Source organism: Zootoca vivipara, chromosome 2 (genome assembly GCF_963506605.1).
Source record: "Zootoca vivipara chromosome 2, rZooViv1.1, whole genome shotgun sequence".
NCBI lineage: Eukaryota > Metazoa > Chordata > Lepidosauria > Squamata > Lacertidae > Zootoca > Zootoca vivipara.
In genome coordinates this window covers 22,980,375-23,003,853 of record NC_083277.1, presented here as the reverse complement: position 1 = coordinate 23,003,853, position 23,479 = coordinate 22,980,375, and the positions used below count along the sequence as shown (strand labels likewise).

At 45.4% G+C, this 23,479-nt stretch overlaps 1 protein-coding gene across 3 annotated transcripts in view; it reads right to left on the bottom strand.

The window, feature by feature from the left end:
* The window catches only part of PTPRG (protein tyrosine phosphatase receptor type G), a 584,481-nt gene extending 562,936 nt beyond the window's left edge, over positions 1 to 21,545 (bottom strand). For 2 of the 3 annotated variants that reach the window (XM_035106775.2, XM_035106777.2), the window contains exon 1: positions 20,497 to 21,544. In XM_035106775.2, coding sequence (XP_034962666.2) covers positions 20,497 to 20,581 — 85 coding nt within the window. In that variant the 5' untranslated portion in view covers positions 20,582 to 21,544. Of the gene's footprint in view, positions 1 to 20,496 lie in introns of all 3 variants that reach the window. The other variant, XM_035106776.2, reaches the window with a different exon arrangement.
* Positions 21,546 to 23,479: the final 1,934 nt, after the last annotated feature.

Genomic DNA, 23,479 nt, shown 5'->3' with positions numbered 1-23,479 from the left:
CAACAGGTTCAAAGAGGAATTGAACCCAGAGCATGGGGCGGCATTGACTTTAAAAACTTCCCACCACATCCCAGGTTACCATTCACACAGCATCACTGATACATCATCTTTACATCACTGATATGTCACCAAAGGTTAGGGGTAGACAGGGGTTACATCAGTTCAACCTTGGCAAACATGTCCAGACAGGTCTTTGGTTAAAGATTAGCATAGCCAAACACCTCTGAAGTCTCACCACCCAAAGTACAATAGAACTTCTTTTGCATGTCAGGACCCCTTGGCAAGTCTAGTGATGTCTAGTTTTCCTTGGCCAACAATCAGCTCAGCAATTGTCACCTCTGGGCACTGAGTCCCTTTTCAAGGGCAAAATAGCATTGGAATGGAGGAAACTGGCAAAGGAGTTGATTTTATATTATTTTTAAAGGTAGGTAACATCTCAGAGCTGTCAAGTTGGAAAGGATACATTTATGCATAATATTTGTAACATTTGACAACTTTAAAGATGTGCCCCCTGTGATTTCTGTAACAACACTAAACTGCTGCTATTTTAAAACCAAAGCCAAAGCTTCTGACCGCCCTCGCCAACTCCAGAAGAAGTGGGAGCATGAGAGCCCAAAGCTCATTGCAGCTCATCGCTGTAACACTAAAGTATGCTTAAGCATTGTGCTTCCTGCTGCGTTTGTACTGCTATTAGCCTGGAAAAAGAAGTTATCTTCCTTACTTAAAAGTAAGAGCGGCTATCATTGTGTTTTGGGATGGGATCACAACAGTGCACCATCTTTCAGCATGTGTGGGAATCATATGAAACCCTCCTCACCTTTACGTAACAGTGGAGCCTCTACTTGCGACCATAATCTGTTCCGGAGGTCGAAATGGGTCACTGGGGAAGGCGCCGTTGTGCGCAGGTGGTGATTGCTGGCTCCTGCACATACGTGCAAACGGTGGCAAACCCGCAGGTTACTTCCGGGTTTGCTGCGGTCGGGACTTGGAACCAGCGTAAGAAGAGGCAGTGGTAAGTAGAGGTTCGACTGGTACGTGAAATTGCAAGCAGTGATATGGGGCTTTATTTTCTGTGAGTTTTTTCCGCATTTCATAGGTTCAATAGTAAGAATGGATGGATGCCAACTGCAAGTAAGATAATAGATCACCTTGGCAGTTTCGTTGTCTTCTACTTTTGTTTACTAAATACAAATAAAGTAAAAAATGCTCAGTTAAATCACTTCCTGTCTAGAGCACCAGGAAATTTCCTGATCCAAATTACCCTACGGTATGCAAATTTTCCCAAAAATTATCCAGAAAACCCACATCACTGTTTGTAGGGGCCAGGTGCTTTTGCCAATACCGTCTTGGATTTCTATTTCAGATAAATCCAACCTGCGGTGCAATCCTGTGCAAATAAGCTTCGCTGAGAAAAAGGAGGCTTTACTTCCAGGTAAGTGTGCATAGGATTATGTTATTAAATAGAGAACATGTCAAAGGCAAAGCTATGAAAATTCACTTCTGTAAGGATGGCAGACTTATTTGGGATTTCTAAAATGTAAAAGGCTCAAAATACTTAGTCATTTTTAACACGTGGAAAGTTATGGATTTTTTTGGGTCCTGCATTTCAACACAAAACAATTCCCCCCCCCCAAAACCGCATACCCCAGATGACAAAAGCACCGAAGAACAAACAGGATTACACATATTGCAACCAGGTTTTTGCAAAGGTAACAGTGCATTTATTCACAGTAAACAAAAGAGGAACACTTCTTCTGTGCATAAACAATGTAGTAAGAAACAATTCCAAGACAAATCACAGTTTCTGAAAGAGCTGTCACTGAGCTCACACACTTAACACTTACTTAAATAGTTAAAAGAATCACAAAAGGTGCTGCAGTGGAATACAAACAGACATACATAACCCATATAATCTGATGTAAGACCCTTGGGCACTGAAGAAAAATAAACAACTAATTTTAGAATCCCGAGGACTCCATAGAATATGATGCAATGCCTATCAACAGGTATGTTCAGGTTATCGTTTCAAAAGCTGCAGGTGGTTTTTTTAAGAACCAAGCTCCCCAGCTAGGGGGGTCTTTCTATCGTTGTCTTTTTTTTAATCAAGAACTAACACAGAGAACATGCCCTTTCACCATACAAACAGAGGAAGTTTTCAGCAGTTTGTGAATCTTGACAAGATTCCCACTACATGTCTTGTTTGCTTTGCTTTGCTTTGCTTTCAGAGGATCTGAAAAAGTACAGCTTGATAGCCCCATTGTAGGCATTAAGAAATAATATTTCTATCCCATCTTTCGGGGTTGCGTCCAGTATCAGTCCCACTCAAGAGCAGTAGACTACAGAAATTAACAGGCATGACTAACTTAGGTCCACTCATTTCAGCTGGTGTTGGACACAACCCTCAGTCTTTAAGAGGAACAGTGAGGAGAAGTCTCTGAGTATCTGAGAAGTATCAGAGAAGTCTCCTCACATAACAAAGAAGATCAGGGTTCTGCGCTGTGTATAGGGTTGCCAGACCTTCAGGTACGACTTAGTCTGTGTCCAGTACTGTGTCCAGGTCTGAGCACCACAGTTCAAGAAGGATACTGACAAGCTGGAACGTGTCCAGAGGAGGGCAACCAAAATGGTCAAAGGCCGAGCTTCCGACCCGTGTCTGTCCTTCTTAAAAGGCAACGCATTTTGGGGTACATTTTTTCATAACAATGCCTTATGAGGAACGGCTCAGGGAGCTGAGTATGTTTAGCCTGGAGAAGAGAAGGTTAAGGGGTGATATGATAGCCATGTTCAAATATATAAAAGGATGTCATATAGAGGAGGGAGAAAGGTTGTTTTCTGCTGCTCCAGAGAAGCGGACACGGAGCAATGGATTCAAACTACAAGAAAGAAGATTCCACCTAAACATTAGGAAGAACTTCCTGACAGTAAGAGCTGTTCGGCAGTGGAATTTGCTACCAAGGAGTGTGGTGGAGTCTCCTTCTTTGGAGGTCTTTAAGCAGAGGTTTGACAGGCATATGTCAAGAATGCTTGGATGAGGGGTTGGACTGGATGGCCCTTGTGGTCTCTTCCAACTCTATGATTCTATGATTTTAGTCTCTGGGTTTACCTGGCTCCTTCCAGGTGGCACACGGAGGGCTTGAAACTGCTCTCTCCCCACTCCCAATTAACCTCAGTATCCAGGGCCTGCCCCAGGGCCACCTGTGGGTCTCAGATTTGAGCCCTGAGATCTCAGGGTCTGGGATGCTCCCGACCTGGCAACTCTAACTATGTAAGGACTCCAGTGTAACAGACTCCCTACTGTAGATCTTCAGCTTCCAACACAGTGAGGAGGGGGTTGCAGATATAGGGATATGTGAGAAGAGGAGGGCCAACGGGCATAGGAACATATGTGCCTGGGTATAGGAACAAGTTAATTTGGGCTAGTGTGGCAGTCACTCTACTGTAGCTTCTCCCCACATGGAAATGTTAACATCTGGAACCAAAGGCACCGAGTGGGGTCCATCGCACTGCAACTGCCCATCCAAGCAGCGACTGGTCAAGAGGAAGGAGGCCACCAATCAGACAGACAGGACCATCCCATCTGCCCTGCCTACATTGCTCTAGGCTTCCAAAACATAGTCCTGATAGCATGGGAAGAAGCCATGTTAAAGCACTGCCAGTGGTATTACAATATTGTGCCACTTCGGAGGGTCTCCTAAACCTAAGGAACGGGTTTTTCAGAGGTACAAGGAGCTACAGGCAGTGGGGGTTGGGCAAACAGATCTTTGGAGGCAAGATGGCATGTTTTGCTCAAACTCTTTCCAAACCATCCACGCCCCAAACAAAATTTTCTCAAAATTCCATCGTTGCTTAAGGGGGTTAAGCTTCCTCATCAGATAAAGCCAGTCCTTTTCCTGTAAGATTAGGACTTCAGAGCAGCCAAGAGTAATAACCCAACAGTTAATATTGATGAATTCCCTGGGAAGAAGGACTGATTGTTAAACCACTCTGTCAACTGTAAGGGGAGGCCCTAGAGGCAGGCATCCCCAAACTGCGGCCCTCCAGATGTTTTGGACTACAATTCCCATCATCCCTGACCACTGGTCCTGTTAGCTAGGGGTCATGGGAGTTGTAGGCCAAAACATCTGGAGGGCCGCAGTTTGGGGATGCCTGCCCTAGGGGTCTCTTGGCAACTCTTACCACCCTTAACAAACTACACCTCCCAGAATTCTTTGGGGGAAGCCATGATGGTTTAAAGTGGTATCACAGTGCTTTAAATGTGCGGTGCGGATGTGGCCGAAGTGCGACCGGGTGCGGCCACACTATGGACTCCTGATCAGAGGTGAAAGGAATTGTATCGGCATCTCTTCCTTCCCAAAAGCGTATGCAGAGGGGAGAGGGAGGGTTTGTACAAATGTCTCATTTTGCCCGCAAGAACAAGATGAGATAGCTAGTTGATTCTGGTTTCCAAGAGGAAAGCTGTCAGATGACGGGCTTTTAAAAGCATTGTATCAAGAAGACAGGCGTGCTCTTCATGAGAAAGGTGGAAACAAAAAAACAAACAAAAAAGGCCTAAAAACACACACATACACACAGCTGCCACATGACTACATAATACACAGCATTTTGCTGTTAAATACTAGTGTAGATCATCTTGGCTTGTGCTCTCTTTCATTTAGTATCTGCAAGCAGCGAATGATTTTATTTTATTTTTAAAGGTAGGTTAAACACAGAAGCCTCTGAACATTGTGGAATTCCTTTGCACAAGTTCCCTATACTATGGATGAAAAGCAACCTTAATTTAAGATGAAATTTGCAGATTGTCTACACACACACACACACACACACACACAGAGAGAGAGAGAGAGAGAGAGAGAGAGAGAGAGAGAGAGAGAGAGAGAGAGAGAGAGAGAATGTGCCACAAGTGAGAAGTCAGGTGCAGCCAACTTCCTAATTCTATCAAATGGCCCATCATTCCAATTACGTGACGCTCAAGAACTCAGACAATCCGGTTGCTAAGTGCGCCGAGCAGTTATGTATTCTCCAGTTGTGGGCAACGCATGCAAAACATCATACAATATCCCAGATTTTGCCTGGAGACTACTGCTTTATTGGACAGCCAGCTAACTTACATAGCTGCAAGGCTATTCCATTCAATCCAAGCAGAGAATAATTCTATGGGTTTTATAGTTACTTGGGTGCCAACCAACCATCTATCTCTTTCCCCTCATTTTTTCTTCTATATCTTAGGCTCCTTTCTACCTTTAAGCAGAAATACTACATCTCTCTGTGGCACATCATTTTATATAGCAGTGAGCCCCTCAGAGAAAGGACAGATCAGCCCTCCAGGGTTTATACAAAATGCACAGGTTGGCTCAGATCTATCGGATTTTATATCCTCAGCTCCACTGGATCCCAGAAGCATACACAGAAATGGAAGGGAATGTCTGCCATTTTATCATTGAGCCACCTTGGTTTTAAGAGGATCAGCAACTGGGTTAAATAAATTGTATGAGCTTTCTTTAAATTTGCATACAAGTGAAACCACAGTTCTGACTAAGGGGAAAACACACACATAATAAACACAGACCCATAGCTGCCAAGTTATCCCTTTTTTTAAGGGATTTCCCCTTATGCTGAATAGGCTTCCTCGCGAGAAAAGGGAAAACTTGGCAGCTATGCACAGACCTTGTTTTTAGATGCATGCATTTTCTGACGCAGGCACCATCTTAAGAGAGACATTCTATCTTCTGTGTGCATGCTAATGTTTCTCAAGATGATCACCACCTGCTGTTTCTGTAATTACTTGAATTAAAAATAGCTTTAAAAAAAACACCATGATGTCCAATTACTTGGGAGCACCTTCCTGAAAATCAAAGGTGGTTTTTCCCTCCCCACACAAAATCAATTTATCTTCTAAGCAGACAACTAGATTACGCAGTTGACTCCTTAGTGGAGCTTCATGCTTTTCTGTACATGTTGTTTTGCCACACCCCAATATTCTATGAGTCCTCAGCCAGCTAAATGATACAATCAATAAAGCAAGCAACCTGCATTCGAAAGATGTCAGAAAGGGACAGGAAAACAACAACAAAAACAAAATCTCAGCGGGTTACTTTCAGCTTTGGAATTAATACAAGCCAAAACAGTACAATCCATACAAGCACGGTATGTTATCAGTAGGCTTGAGGGGAAACCAAAGATTTGCAGAAGTACAAAAAAAAAAAAGGTGGGCGGAAAAACCTCAGTGATGACCGAGCATGCTCAGTGGTCAGACTGATGGTCAGCTGAGTGTCGGTTGAAGGAACAGGGGTGGAAAACCAGGGATGGAGAACAGGCCTTTTCTGCAGTGGGTCCCCATTTGTGGAATGCTCTCCCCAGTGAAGCTTGCCTGGCACCTTCATTGCATATCTTTAGTTGCCAGTGAAAACATTAATCTTCAACCAGACCTTTGGCTGATTAACATTCTACAGCCTCTTAAATATATTTGTAGGAGGGGGGGTATTGCTTTGTTTTTTGTTTTTATTATGTATCCATCACATCCTGGTCACAGTTTCTTTGAGGAGATACAGAACAATAAAGGCGAGAACGAGCCGTGAGAACGAGCCATCTCAAGAACAGTTTCTTCTCTAGAGCAATTTTGGCCTTAAATGGAAAGTCTGGACTTTGAAGTCATCTTATTTTTACTTGTCATTTCGTATTGTATTGTTTAATTAATGTTTTGTAGTTATTTTAAATTTATGTGGAGTGCCTTATTCTGAGTGGATGGAGCAGCCGAGTAATTTCGTTGTTCCCGCAGGGGGGCAATGACAATAAAGATTATATTATCTTATCTTGTGCTCTCATTTTGTATTTTTAATGTTGTGAACTTCCCCATGATCTTTGGATGAAGGGTGGTATATAAATTTAATAAATAAGCAGAAGTGGCTCTCTTGCAATACAGGGTGAAAAAAGGATTGCGGCGCGCTGCAACATTTAGCTGCAGGTCAATTTACTTCCAAGGCATGTGTTCAAGATCCGGGTGCAAGTTCTATGAGAATAAAGCACTTTACTTCCACTTATTTCATCTAAACAGGAAACTTCTTTAGGGTGGTAAGTTTAATAAGGAAAATACATAGAATCCAACAGTGCCATTATAAAGAGGCACAACTGGGGGGGGGGGACACTTTCTTGACACTACTCTTCATTACAAACGTAACTGATTAATTGGGAGCAGACTCACTAGGAAGATAATACGCAAGTGCCGTAAGAACAGTAACATCAACAAGATTGGAGCTTATGTCAAGTAGCTTCATTGATTTCATAAATGTGGCAATTAAATAAATGGCAAAACTATCAAGGGTAATATGCCCCTGTTAAGACTAAGTAATACGTACAATTCACTTTCCTCCATTTCCCGGTGCTGCGAGTCTAGCGTGATACCCCGACGTCCTATATGGCAGCGAATATGTAGTAACATTAGGCCTTTTGGGAATGAACTGGGAGAAAAGCAGCACGTAAAGTCTTGGGGAGAAAAACTAGAATGCTCTTGCGAGAATCTTGTGATTCTCAAACTCTATGGAAGGGCAAGATGCACAGGGAAATATTAAGAGTAACTTAGTGGTTAAGACAGAGTGGAACTTAAGCTTCAAAAAACGGGAAAACAGTATCACCTCGAGGCATCAGTCAGGCGAAAACGTTCCTCTTTGAACATGCCCAGGGCCGTCTTAACCATATCTGGCGCCCTGGTGCCAGGATCCCTCCGACGCCCCCCGTGAGTGAGGCGGGCAGGAGGGGCGCGTGGGGAGCTGAGAGGCGCAGAGGAGGCAGCCCCAGGTTCGCGCTCCCTGCGCACCTCTGGAAAGCGGCCTGAAGCTGCTCAAAAACTGAGAGGCGCGGAGGAGGAGGCCCCAGGCTCCCGCTCCCCACGCGAAGCTCCGGAGGCATGCGGGGAGCGCGAGCCTGGGGCCACCGCACCTCTCAGCTGTTCAGGCGGCCCCAGGCCAGCGCTCCCCGCGCGCCTCCAGAGAGCTGCCTGAAGCCGCTCAATAGCAGAGGCACGCGGAGGCAGACACCAGCGTTCGGCGCCCCTTCCGCGCCCCTGATGGCCAGGCGCCCTGGCGCCTTGCACCACCCAGCCCAGGCCTAGGGACAGCCCTGAACATGCCTTTGGCTAATTGACATACAATGCCCTTTTAATACATGTTGTGGAAGGGGGTGGGTTATTGGGTTGTCTTTGCTTTTATTTTTATTATGTATTTTGTGGTTTTTATATTGTGATTTTCTGTTGTGAACCACCCTGAGATCAACGGGTATGCAAATTTAATAAATAACAACAACTAACAAAAAGCTCGGTTCGTAGAGGAATAGCGCCGAAAAGTCAAAACCAGTATCAGCCGAAATAGATTTCACAGCACTGATTTATGTGAGGATGGAGAAGCTAAGCCCTGGTCTGTCTTTTCAAAAACGAGTGCCCTATATTCATGAGCTATCAGAAGGCAAGATTTCATCAAGATAACATCTGAGAGCAAGCTTTCGCAATGTTTGGTGAAATGTGTGTTACTGGTATCTTGCATATTCCTGCTGCTTGGAAAAGCTTTGAAGTGAAAACATAAGAGATGCAAAGCTTTTTATTATATACCGTGTTGTATGTTGTATTATTCTGAGATTTATAACAGCAGCGGCAAGTTATATATTTTTTTAAAAAAAATCATGGCTTGCAGTTTAAAAGCTCTATATAATTAAGTCTTGGAAAAAAGAAAATAATAAAAAAACTAACCATGCACACAAAAAGCTTGCAAGCAGGAATACATAATCATAAAAGAATCACAGCTTGGTGTGAACATAGCAGCAATTAATAATATATTTCTCAGTAATAAAGTGAAAGCTGTAGTAACTTAAAAGCAAACAGAAATTAGACTCCCTCGTAATTCCGCCCATTATAGGCTTCAGCATATTAGAGACAAGTCTTTATTACTTACACCCCAGGGCTCAGAAGTCGGCACAGCCAAACAACAACAACCGCACGCCAGATCTCAGTATATGTGCATTTAACACGGAGTCCAAAATCTGGATCATAATCCTGACATCTTTATAAACGACTTGGATGATGGGCTTGAGGGCATCCTGATCAAGTTTGCAGATAACACCAAATTGGAAGGGGTGGCTAATACCCCAGAGGACAGGATCACACTTCAAAATGACCTTAACAGATTAGACAACTGGGCCAAAGCAAACAAGATGAATTTTAACAGGGAGAAATGTAAAGTACTACACTTGGGCAAAAAAATATGAAAGCCAGGAGACACCTGGCTTGAGAGCAGTACATGTGAAAAGGATCTAGGAGTCTTGGTAGACCACAAACTTGGCATGAGTCAACAGTGTGATATAGCAGCTAAAAAAGCCAATGCAATTCTGGGCTGCATCAATAGGAGTATAGCATCTAGATCAAGGGAAGTAATACCGGTAGTACCACTGTATTCCGCTCTGGTCAGACCTCACCTGGAGTACTGTGTCCAGTTCTGGGCACCACAGTTCAAGAAGGATACTGACAAGCTGGAACATGTCCAGAAGAGGGCAACCAAAATGGTCAAAGGCCTGGAAACGATGCCTTATGAGGAACGGCTTAGGGAGCTGGGCATGTTTAGCCTGGAGAAGAGAAGGTTAAGGGGTGATATGATAGCCATGTTCAAATATATTAAAGGATGCCATATAAAGGAGGGAGAAAGGTTGTTTTCTGCTGCTCCAGAGAAGCGGACACAGAGCAATGGATTCAAACTACAAGAAAGAAGATTCCACCTAAACATTAGAAAGAACTTCCTGACAGTAAGAGCTGTTCGACAGTGGAATTTGCTGCCAAGAAGTGTGGTGGAGTCTCCTTCTTTGGAGGTCTTTAAGCAGAGGCTTGACAGCCATATGTCAAGAATGCTTTGATGGTGTTTCCTGCTTGGCAGGGGGTTGGACTGGATGGCCCTTGTGGTCTCTTCCAACTCTATGATTCTATGTTGTTAGGCAAAAGGGATGATGAAACATGGTGGTGGAAGGTCAGAAACACAAAAGCCATAGTCACATTTGTAAATTCAATATGTAGTAAAGCAGGTGTGATCTCCGTTGTGGGGGTTGTAGCTTCCTTGGAGCATGTTATTATTGTTGTTTTACTAAATTGTTGTTGTTATTAGGTATTGAATTTGTATCCAGCCCTTCTTCCTCAAGGAGCACAAATCCACCTTCTATCTTACTACTCAGGGGTGCCATCTTGAATAAAATATTGGGTGGGAGAAGGTAAACCCTGCCCCACATAATTGATCATAAGACGCGGAACATGCACAGCGTTTGAATGACAATGCCCATCAACTTTAAGGGGATCCAGACCCCTCAAATATTGTATTGTATTGTATTATGGGTTTTTTTTCTTGAAGTGACACACCACCCGAGTTATGCTCAGTTTTTTGGCGAATTTTGACACACCAAGCTCAAAAGGTTGTCCATCACTGCCTTAAAGGCTTACTGCTACCCAACCTATACAGCAAATACATTTAACACATCTATACTGATCTTCCAGACTCACATGGTTAATTTTAATTGCGGAATTTCATATCTGAGTGCAGACCTCAAGAAATCCACCCTCAAGGCGCTTGTGTGCCATAGTGACTAAGAGACAGAGCTTCCAATCCGGGAAGATAAAAATCTCACCTTCTTTGTTTACAGTGGTACCTCGGGTTACAAACACTTTGGGTTATAGACTCCACTAACCCAGAAGTAATACCTCGGGTTAAGAACTTTACCTCAGAATGAGAACAGAAATCACGTGCGAGCGGCGCAGCAGCAGCGGGAGGCCCCATAAGCTAAAGTGGTACCTCAGGTTAAGAATGGTTTCAGGTTAAGAACGGACCTCCGGAATGAATTAAGTCCGTAACCAGAGGTACCACTGCATTGCGTTTATACAGCTGGCTATCAGTAGGTATCCATGGGTAGCTTACAAATAAGCCAAGCTTTTAAAAATGCAATATATAATAATTGAGCCATTCTGTCTCAGTCCCTAGATTTGCAATATGGGGGATAATAAATCAGAATTACTTTCCAGGAGTGTTGTAAGATTACATCTAGAAAATGCATGTGAATCATTTGAAAGAGCTATATCAGGCACGTCCAACAGGTAGATCATGGTCTACTGGTAGGTCACTGGCTCCCCCAACCCCCCAAGAAGCTCAACATTTTTGCCTTCCTAAAAAAAGCTCAACAAAAAGGGGGTAATCACTGCCACCCCTGAGCTATATAAATGTTGAATATTGTTATTAAAACTTAACAAAACAACATAAGGTGAGCCCTGCTGGGTCAAGAAAATGGCCTGTGTGTTCCAACATCCTGTTATCACAATGGACAACCAGAAGCCTATGGGAACTCCAAAAGCAGGTGGTTCTGGGGATTTCATAGCCTGTGCTTTTGGAGCTGCTACAAAGCAACACACCCCAATAATAGCATGAATGCCGGCATAACCAGGCATTAAATTAGTTTAGTTCATCTGGCTTATAGAATTAATACAATCCAACCCAAAAATACAATCCAACCCATGAAAATTCCACCGGCTCTTATTATATAGTTTACCGGAACCTGATGCAAAACTACCGTACTTTGGTTTCAAGAACCAAAGAAAGAAGGTAAGTAGCACATTTGTTTCAATTAAGTCACCAATTTAATTCTTTTAAGTTAGGCGCAAACCTCAGTGAGGAGCAGTAAGACCTTCCATAGCCCTTTTCTTTCTTTAGCCCGTTGTGCTAAAGGCCCAATCTAGTCTCCCGCTAAGGAGAGGCTGATTTAGCCAACTTAACTCAGTCCGCAAGATTCACATGGCCATTGATATGGGCATATGGGTAGCCAGATGTTTTGAAATCTGTGTGTACATGTGTGTCTCCTAACAAGATGTTTCTGAGTAGCCATTTGCAACCCTTTTCAATGTAGCAGACCACTTAAAATCAGAACTGAACAGTTTCCAAACTGCCATCGATGGGGCTCTAATCACAATGTGCGGAGCCTTAAAACGTTTTTCATAACCGAAGGCAAAGTCCAAGACTAGAAGTTGCGCAAGTTACAAAGAAAAGCCAAAGCTCTGATTAAAAACTTAGGAGCAATAAAACTTAGCAATAAAACTTAGGAGTGCCAAATGTCTAAGGATTTGTAAGCATTTCTGAAGTTGACAATGCAGCAACAAGCTCCCTGGTGCTAATTTCGATTCTGAGGAGCTTCATTGCTTCCTCAGTATTTCATTTCCCCCAGCCAGGAATCACAGGAGAACGTTCATTCGACATGAAGACTTTGTGCAAGATTAGCCTACTTAATGTACAGTGGTACCTCGACTTACGAAGACGATCCGTTCCGCGGCGCTCTTCGTAAGTTGAAGTCTTCAGTTGTCGAAGCGCCCGTTCTGCGCATGTGCCGACCGCGCGCGCCGCTTCTGCGCAGGCGCAGAATGCGTGCACGGCAAAAGACTTCCGGGTTTGTCAACTTCGGAAGTCGAAACCTTCGGAAGTCGAGTTGTTCGGATGTCGAGGTACCACTGTACACGTGTCACATTTAAGGCCCTCATTTACCCCAATCTGCAGCAGAAAGCAATTTAGCCCACCTCACTGCAGTAAAACAAACACCAGAAACACAGAAGGAAAGAACACTTAACCAGAACATCCCCAAAGAACTGATTCTGCTAATACTCTCATCCTATATCAGCTGATTTACATTTTTTTAATTATTATTATTTCCACATGTGGGTCCCTACTTTTAAGGGTTGCATTTGACAGTGCTGCTCAGCTGAAAGCAATGCTTTTTTAAAAAAATCATAATCACAAGAAGGAAGCAGCTTTTGGCTACCCTCTCCCCAGCACCCCCCTCCCTACACACACCTCTCTAAATCTGCTCTGGAGGGTGCAGGGACCCTCCAGAACAGACTGGGGAGCATGGAGGGCTGCAAAGGGGAGGTGGAACTGCTGGAAACTGCTTCCCTCCCTGTTGCTCCACAAGCTGAACATCAATGCTGGATGCAACCTCTGTTTCTAGAGGACCAGCTGTAATCAATTTGTTGCACAGCAAAAACACCTAAGAGGCAAGCTAAAGACTCAAGTTATTGTCGTGTAAGATTTTGTGGTGGGCCAGAGTCCACTTCAGCCAGATACATACAGGCAAACGTTAACTTTTGTTCCACACATTAAGTGGCCAAATAAAATGTGCACAAAACGAGGACACGTAAACGAAAGCCCTGACACTGGTATTCAGTTACACATCTTATGCTCCATTTCTCCCAGAAACTGGCAGCGTACTATTTTCATTCCACCACTGGATGTGCCGAATTTCTATTTTTCCCTCCCTCCCTCCAAGCCCCCTCGCTGCATTTCCGAAGGATGCGCACAGTTTCCAAGACTGCTTGAAGGTTTCAAAAGCTACACCCTGGCGTCATTAACTGAAAAACCAGCTTCTGTAAGCCTGCTGGTGGATATCAAACTCTCCTCTCAGCTTTCCCTCTGAAGCCTGCTAGCCAGCTCATCTGCCACTGCCTGGGAAAAAGAAGAGAGACATTTGACATTCTTAATCAGCAAGGACTTCATTAGGCACTACCGAAAAGATAAAGTATGGCGAGGAGCCGGGGGTGAGGGGGAGACCATCGAAAGGAAAGCCACCATTAAAATGTAAGATGTTTCATCTCCATAAGGCGATAGGAGTTAACACAAGTCTTGGAGGGCCCTCTCCTGTACATTCCATACTTTCTAAGAGACAACACACACACACACACTTGCTGTAGACAAACGCAAATAAGCCCAGTTTCCCAAACACATTTACAGAGAGACACTTCTATAGCTCAGAAGAATACTCAGCAGGAGAATATAAAACTCAAAATAAGTTTTCATTCAGAAACATGAAAACCAAGATATAAAATCATGCCTTTCAAAAGCTTACGGATACAGTGAGGACATTGAAACCATACAATGTCCCGACCAAGCAGGATTTATCAAATGATTATAAATGTGCTCAGCAAAGTATATTTTGTGTGCAGCCCAAATCAGAAAGCCCAGGGCAGAAAAACAACAACTATGATAAGTGGTTTGCTTGTATGTACTCACACACATGCCAATAAATAACATTTTACAAATGCAGACACAGGCATCTAGCACAATCTTAGGAGCACTTAAGCCTAATGATTTCAATGGGATTAAGACAGTGGATTATGGCATATCCAGCATTGTCAGACGGCTACAGAGTACCTGCTGAGAAAACAGGTCCTTTCTTCATATACAAGGTTGAGGTCCAAATCAGGTATCTTTTATAAAATTCTGATCTCTTAGCATATGCCATTCTCTTCGGGACACTGCATACGTTCCACCAATGCCAGGAGAATTTAATCATGCTCCACCACGCACTGTACGATGCTAGTTATTTTTGCAGGTATTCACGTACCTACTACCTACAAAGCGCCCTATATAAAGAAGGCAACGTGGGAGAGGGAAAATGAACTTCCAACATTGTTCGCCTCTTGCTAGTAAACACTATTGTTCCAAGTACGGTAGCTTCTTTCTGGGACAGAAAAGGAACGCCACCGACTGACACATCTGATCAATGATAGAGAACACTTGTGCTTCAGTCTTACTTGTGCTTCAGCCTTACTTCTGTGCAAAGGAGTCTGCTGTGAAATACACATCATCAAGGAGTCACCAGCTTTCATTAAATATGGCTAATTTTTTAAAAAAATTGAACTAGCAGGGGGGTGTATGTGCCTAATTTCAAAGGCAAAGTTATTTGCAAATCAGCCTAAAATGCTTAACACAACTATTATTCATAGTTTAGGTAGGAATATACTTCCAGGATGTTATGAGTGCCAGAACGATAGCCTGTCAGTATCTGTGTTTATTTATTTGTTTATTTGTTTGTTCAACTTCTAAACAACAGGTTTACGGCACAATCCTAAACAATAAATCCGCAGAAACAAGGCCCCCACGCCATTCCAAGTTTAACTAGACTTAAGCCCTGGTAGGTGTGTGCTGAACTGAAGCCTTGCATGCAGAAATGATGACAAGTCCTTTGGTGTGTTGCAGCCTTGCAAATAAGTTACCAGCCTACTAAAAAAAAAAAAAGCCTACAGGGTCATGTAGCTTTTAGGCTAAGGGATGTAGGGGGAAGGGGTGTTTTGCACATTGTTTCCCTATGCAGTTATCGGATACAGTTCTTACCACAAGTAACCGAGCTATTGCTTATTTACAGGCTTGCCCTAGTTCCTGCCCCATAAATACTTCTGGGATCTCCCACCAGAGTGTGTGTGTGTGTGTCGATGCTGCATTGCCTTTCCTGAACAGCTGTACCTTACCACGCATTTGTAAAAACCTGCCAATTCCTGCGGTACATTAGCACATTTCACCAGGTGGGCCAATGCAAATGTTTTGCAGGCGATGTACAGCATCCATCCGGTAAAGTGACCATGTAGTCCCCTTCCTCCCAGTAACCAAAGCTGATGCTGGGAGAAGCTTTAGCATGCTCATTTCAGGGCAAAGCGTTGCTATGCTATTTTAGATCTCGCAAGAACTTGGCTAAGAGTAGAAATAATCACCCTCCCTCTCTCTGTAATTTGGGCTGGTAAGCACATTATAACATACCTGCTTTTGTGATATGCAGACAGTGAAAGAGACTTGAACAGCTATGTGCTAGGCAGAGATTCCCCACTAATAGCTACTTCAAAGCCTGACATCAGCCCTCCTCAAATGTTCAGCCCAAACACACCAATGGCTAAAACTAGGGAGGGGCTCATCTCAGTCCAACCTCGAACTTCCTGCATTGAAAGGGAAGAGCTTCTAAGCACATTCAGCCAAGCACGCTTAGACCTTCAGATCTTCCCATTCAATGAAGGAACGTGTTTGGTGGACTTGGTAATGAAGCATGTAGGTAGCTTGGAGTGATACTTGCAAATGCACCCAACTCCCTCTCTCTTTGCATGTTAAGGCTGAGGGTTGTCAACAGCATCCATTCTCCTACATCTTGATTCCACAGGTGCTACCGCCTCTAACAACCCTCTTGCACCATATCTCAACAGTATCCAGAGTTTTGGGCTGGTCTTAGTAACCCGCCCAGATGTGCAGCTCCCATTACATTGTTGTTCCACCAACGTGGGGAAGTCTCTTCCTTGACACCACATTGAACTTCAAGTGCTTCTAAAGCATAGCGTGACCACAGAGAGCTCAGGAGAAGGACCTGCCAGGAGGCCGGAAGGCCATTCACCAAGACAAGTGTGGCAACTGAATCTGTAACCCCCTGGTATGCAGGAGACCGTCCTGCATCCTACCATTCTAAAACACCTCACCCGCTGTGCGTGACAACTGTATTTTTGAAGAAACAGCAAAACACCAACTTACACGGCAGTGAGTGTGCTTGCACATCAAGTTAAACCACTCTGATGGTTTAAGTACGATTTAATGCAAACAAGTTGCCTGTTGGTGGTGCAAGGTGCTCAAATGTTCCTGCTCTGATCCTCCAGGCGCAACAAACCTTGGGCTTGTTGTGATGTCAGAACCTGCAGTCATGGTTTGTTTCCCCTACACACCCAGGTTCAAATGGCATGACAAGCCAGGGCTGCTGCTCCCAGCACAGCTAGGAACAGGGGAGCAGAGAAGCAGGGGACTTCTGAGCAGTGTGCACCAGCAAACTGTTCATTCACATTAAACCATAGTTAAACATTAACTGTGGTTTTATGAGATATGAGGACCAGGCCTATTAAATTGATTCACACAAGGAATCAGGCCAACAGTCCTATCTAAGCTAGTGCTGCTGCATACCTTTTCTGGAGACAATTCTCCAGGACAAGGTTTCAAGCAAACGTCTTTCCCAGACTTGCACGAGGAGGTTCTCTTAACTGGAGAAACCAAGGATCGAATCTGTATGCTAAACATGTGCAATAACCTCTCTAATTCATAACCACAAGCACTCTTCATGAGATACAGCTTGCCTTTGAACAAAGATTCCTCAAACCTAAAACCGAACCTTCTTTTATCCATTATTGTTGTTAATATGCCAAACATCTCAGAAGCCACATCTCTCACACACAAGTGCAAGCAGATCTCATGAGTCTGTGATGCAAGAAGTGTCACATAGTCCGAATTCCATTTATAATTTTGCAGCCCTTACAATGGTGTCGTATGAAACTTACATCAATGTGTGTTTCCTTAAAGTGATCCCATAAGCCTGCCTTCTAGATGTAATTACTGCACAATATATATCAAAATCAGAAAGAAAGGCTTCACTTGTACAGGCGGGATTGAGAAGAAATCAATTTAAAGAAGATAAATGCTTCTTCTCGAGAGCTGCAGAATTTCAAACAGTGAGAAGTTTTAAGTCCCCTATCTCCACCTTCTCCAACCTTTTTCGAATCAAATTGAAGGAGCTACTAGAACAGGGTGAGGAACTTGTAGCCCAACAAGATCTGCATCACGGCCTTCATCCTTGACCAGCTCTCCATGCTTGCCGAGGCCGATTAAGAGTCCCCACTCCCACTTCAAGAGATAATTTCAGATGCAGTTGAACTATTTGTATAATGTCCAGTTTTGCTCTTTTATAGTACAATCCTATCCATGTTTACTTGAAGTTAACCACACTGTATTGAATAGAGCTTGTGTGTGTGCATGCGCATGTATAAAATTGCAGTTTTTTAAAACATCTTTCTTTTCCCCACCCCGTTACACTTTTCTTTCAACCCATAAAATGATCCAAGATAAAAAGATAGCATCAAAAAGGTCAATGTCACAAAACTTTCTGCTTTTAATCTCAGCTATAAAGAGGTGCCAATAAAAAATAAAAGTATTAAAAGCCTAATAAAAACCAGCCACAGCATAGAGGAAGTTGCTGTGGTCAGAGGGGGTGTAGATGCGAATCACATCCAAGTGACTATAGGGTTTCCTAAAGTTAGGCTACAGTCCCATTCCATACGCACTTAAGAGTACGTCCCATTGAATTCAATGGGGTTTCAATTCCTAACAGATGCATAAGATCACGCTTCACATGGTTCGCTTACTATCCCAGTTTGAAGGTCCCCATCTACCTGAGGCATATTTGCAAAGCAATCCTATACATAAAGGAAGTGGCATGGAGTTTCTCCCACTCCCAGGTACAGGATTGCAGCTTGCTCCGTTGATCTGAACTGGGTTTTTTCTTGGACATGTATAGGATTGTTCTTTTAAGTCAACAAGTCAACCAGGTAACCTTTTAAGCATTGTGTATATGCATTTGTGTGTGTGTGGCGGTGAGATGCCATGTATAACAGGGGCATCTTCCTTCAGGCAAATTTGCTAGCTACTCGCCCCTACCAGAAAGAAAGAAAAGAATGAATGAAATAAGTTGATCGTGGAAATGAATTCATTGGCAGTTTTTTTGTTTTTGTTTTTACACTTTGTTAGTAATACACATAGGAAGGTTTCAGATACTCCTATTTCCAGCTGTGGCATGCAACACTGTGCTTAAATGAAATGCAGAAGGATATGGTGTGTGATTTTTTTTAAAAAAGCCCATACCTTTACAGAACTTGGAAGGGTTAATGCTAAATTTAAAAACAGCTCTTTCTCAGGAGATCTGTGTGCATATGTTGGGGGACTTTGGGGATATGTGCTGAACAAAATCCAGGAAAAGACTGAAGCTCTGCAGTGCCTCTATGGTCCATCTATGGTACTGTATATGGTGGGAAAGGGGAGGGGGTAGAGAACTCTCTCTCCCTCTCTCTCTCTCTCTCTCTCTCTCTCTCTCCTCCAAGCTTCCCTGACATTTTTAACTTTTCTCAGCTCCAGGCTCAAGCCTGCAAAAGGGGAAGGGGGAGCAAGTTTGCTGCACTCGGCAACTGTTGGAGAACCTTGCCTTAAACCACAAGGTTTCCCACTGTGCCTAAGAAGTGGGGGAGACAGCAAATGCAATCATATTTCCCCCCCCTCCACACGCCCACGTTTAACACAACACACCACAGAGGCAAAAGACTCCAAGTAAACGCCCAGCAGCCTGGGAATGATTTTTGGCCATGCCCAGTTCTCCAGAAAGAGGGAAGGCTGAGCGAGAGATTTTTTAGGCCAGCGGTCTCCTGTGCTTTTCAGACCCCCCAATTCTCCTGCACCTCCTTATCCAGGATCTGACCTTCCTCCGGTCCTAACTCATTAACATCGCCCTCCTCACCCCACCCCGCAAATCAAGGTCAAACGATGTGACACCAGCCCAGCTTATCAGGCTGAAAGGTGTGCAGAAATGCTGCAGGTGAAGGTGGAAAAAGAAAAGGGTTTAGGACCAGCATCTCTGTCAGAGGCTGACGCCCAGCTGTTATCTCTCCTCACCCAGGTGGCATGGCTGGAACCCACTCCCTGTGCACACACAGCCTTTAGCACAGAGGAGGGAAAACGTACCCCCCCCAAAAAAAAAGACACACAGAGAGCTGGCATTCCTACCCTGCAGGGAAGCACTGCACCAAATCTGAGATCTCAGCAGGGCGAGGGAAAGACTACAAAAAGGGGGAAGGTGTGTGTGTGAAAAAAGGGGGTGTCCACTCTCTTAACCCCCTTCCCAAAAAAAGAGATCACGATGAAGGAGTTTAAGGGGGGTGCAACCCCCGAATTTGGGGGTTTGGCTGCTTGCTCTTCCTGGAAATTCACCAAGCAGGAGTGGGTTTTGTGTTTTTTTTCCGGGCGGTGGGGTTGGAGAGGTTCTATGTGGCTGCTAAAAGGGTAGAGGTAAGGCGAGCGGATAGGCGGCAGCACTATTATAGTGGCAGTCCTATTAAAGACAGATAGACACACACACACACACACACACACACACACACACACACACACAGACACACACGGGTGAGGAAGGGAGAAGCGGCGCTGGCGGGCACAATCACACACAGCCACTCATCACCGAGGCAAGGCTGGATGGGATCACACTACGCCGCTACACGCTGAGCACTGCGGGAGGAGCGCCGGGCTCGCTCGCTCTCTCCTTCATTGATTTGCCACAAGTATAGGAGCGGGTGATGGGCTGGAGTAAGAAGGGAAGAAACCGGAGGTTTGTTGTTGGGGGGGGGGAGAGGAAGAGGCAAGGAAGGAGAGAAAGAGAGGGGGGGTGGCAGGAGAAGTTGCGAAGAGTGGTGCTAATGGGCTTGAGGTTTTGTTCCCCAGAATCTCCCCACCCAAATAGGGGTATCCTATTGCTTCCCCAAGAAGCGAGATTCCTTTTCGTTATCCTCAGATCCAGTTTCACAGGCGCACACGTATTTTCCAACAAGCAGCAGCCAAACACGCCTTCCTAGGAGAGAGAGGGGGGATCCGGCAGATCTATAGATGTACCGGGTCGGTTGGGGGGGGCGAAGCACGCCCTCCCCCCCTTTTTGGTCCACACAGTGACAGCGCGCACACACACACCACAAATGGGGGCGACTGGAGGGGACGTGTAAGCGCAACGGAAGACAAGACACACGGATCGCGAGGTAGAGAGAGATAAGAGATCTTGCCCCCTCCCCCCACCACCAAAAATAAAAATCAACCCCATATTAAGATTTCCACTCACCGGGGAAACACACCACGTAATGGAGCACGGAGACGGTGATTTTCAAGAAAAAGATCCAGCAACACGGTTGCAGTAGCCTCCGCATCTCCAAAGCCGCACATCGAAACAAACAGAAGGGGGTTCTCTCTTTAACTATATTTTTAAAAATTCAGAAGGATGAGGATTCCACATACACGAACAACAAAAAATACGATGTGTGTGAGAGATAAGAGAGAAGGTGCGGGGGTGGGAAACTTGTTGAAAATAGTATTTTTTTGAAAAAGTTGCACACTTTCCTGCCCTGTCTCTGGAACAAAAAAAAGAAAAAAGAAAAAGCGGGGGAGGGTGGGGGTTAACCCGAAAAAGAAAAAGAGGGAAGCCGAAGCGATGGACCAACCCCCCCGCCCCTCACTATTAAAAATAATAATAGCAAATTGGCGCGCGCGCGCGCAGCCTCTTCCTTTCTCTCTTCTCTGCCCTGAATTTGTGCCTCTGTATGTGTGCAAAGATAAAAGAGTCCCGGAGTTCAGCAGACCCGCCGCTCCAGGCCTCGGGAGCAAATGCTGGCAGCAGGATGAGGGGGCCGGGAGACGGGACTCGGGAGCCGAGAGCTCACAACTTCCCTCCAGCCCGCAAAAACAGCAGCAGCGCCGGCGCCGGGGATCGGTGGCTAACGAGCGCCTCGGCTGGGCTCGGACTCTCTCCTCTCGCCTTCATGCGGGCAGCACCGTGCAAGGCCAAAGGGAAGGAGGCATTATTGCAAACAGCAGTCAGAGCAGCGGCGGCGATAGTAGCAAAATCCACTCCCCAGCCCCAGCAATCGAGGGCTTGCAACAGCAGCACCAGCAGCAGCGAAGAGTCGGGCTGCCCGGAGCAGCTCTCAGTCCATCCCGCTGCTAGAAGTTGGGGCTCCGGAGCAAGCTGGCGAGGAACAGTCAGGCAGGAGCTGCTGGAAGCTTTCCATTCTTCCATACAGGAAGTAACATGTGAGCCTAGATCCTGGCTGAGACTTTAAAGCGGAGAGGGAGAGGGAGCGGAAGGGAGAGAGAGAGAGAGAGGAGAGGAGAGGCGAGGCGGGGGCGCGCAGGGGAGGGGGGAAAGGGGGGGGTCTCGGCTTGGCGCGCACTCGAGGCTCTTAAAGCGCCAGCGCCCGCTCGCCTCGCTCTCGTCTCTAGTTCTGCTGTTGAGCCGGAGGAGGGAAAGGAAAGGAAAGGCAGAGTGTGTGTGTGTGAATAAACGTGTGCATTTCGGGGAGAGACCTTTTTATGCTTGTACGTAGACGCGCTGTTTCCTTGCACGCACACGTCTCCACTGTGCACATTCTCTCTCACACACACTCACACACACAGCAAGCGATCCTCTTGCGGGAAGGGAAATCCTTTAGGGATTTCGTTTCCACGTTCGCGCACGCGTTTCGCAAAGCTCTCCAGCACGTCTCTCTGCGAGCAAGGGACGTTTCTTGCCGCCGCCGCCGCCGGGACGCCACTCTCGCCCTTGCCGGGCGTGCAGGCAGTGTCCGCCGAGGCAGACAGCGGCACACGCCTGCAAGAACTTCTCTCACACTCTTCTTCGGTGGATTCCTACACGTATCCTTACACGCATGTACGCACACAGTGCTTTCGCGTTCGCTCGGTGCCACGCGCTGGACGCCTTCGCACGCGTGCATCCCGCGCCGGAGACACAAAGGGTATATTCTCACTCGCTCATGAGCGGTATTTCGAGAGATCAAGCCAAGACGAGCGAATATATTGCACAATATTCCGTGCACCACGAAGATGTGTCACTGTTCGACAGTGGAACGGACTCCCACGAGAGGCGGTGGACTCTGCTTCCTTGGAGGTTTTTAACCAGAGGTTGGATGTACCACCTGTCACGTATGATCTAGCGGAGATTCTTGAATTGCAAGGGGTTGGACTAGATGACCCTCGGGGTCCCTCCCAGTATCTACAATTCTGTGAAACTCTTTCACAGTTACTTCCTTATGTACATTAATTTTGTTTCTCATGCAACCACCCACCCGGCAGAAAAAGGGAAATCTCTCCCCGCCCCAGTCCAAATGCACACAATATTTCTGCCTCACGGACACATACGAGTATTCCCACTCTCACGCGTGCACACGCAGCTCAGCTGCCGTATTGTGCTGAACGCTCCACGCATTACTTACTTAATTACACACACACCCTCCCACGCACTTCCAGGCACACACTCTTTCACACAGAGAAATGTTTCCCGCATTCTCTTTCTTCCTCGCACACACACACTCCCTGCACTCATGCACATACACACAAACTATTATCATGTACAGTACACATCCCCGCTGGATGCATATAACCATATTCCCTCGCACGCTCTCTCTCAAACACACTTGCTCTAATGGACGGGGTAGCAGATATCAAGCAAATATTGAACGCACATGACAGACACAGAAAGAGAGCGAGAGAGAGAGACTTTCTGCATGGCAAAAGCCTGCGGATTCATCCCGCAGCCCCTTTTGCAAAATCAGGCCGGCTGCATATTTTTTCAATTTCCTGACAGCAGGGGGACTTAAAGCAATATCGATCCATTTAGCACCGGGGTCTTTTCTAACAAGTGCAATACAATAGCTAGCACCTAGATGTGTTTTTACTAAACAGTTCTAATCCGATCGAACATCATAAAATAATGCAAACATATGCGTCTGTGGGGGGGGGGTTGGTTCCCCCCCCCTAAGCCAGACCCACAACATTTTTGGAAGATCCCAGCATTGCGATATGAGCAGTGGCGGAGAGGTTAAAAGGAACCTTATAGCTGTGATCAGAATGAAGCAGAGCCCAGAGGCTAGGCTGATCACTGGAAAGATAGGAGGGAGCGATTTCCTTTTTAGCCCATGCGTTTAAATAAAAAGCAATCCGGGAGAGGCGTTCTGGAGGAAATGCCTTATCTGTAATGAGTTTTGTCCCTTCCTTTAGACTGGGAGATTTTATCGAGTTTTAGTTATAAGCAGCACAGTATTTTGCCTTTATGC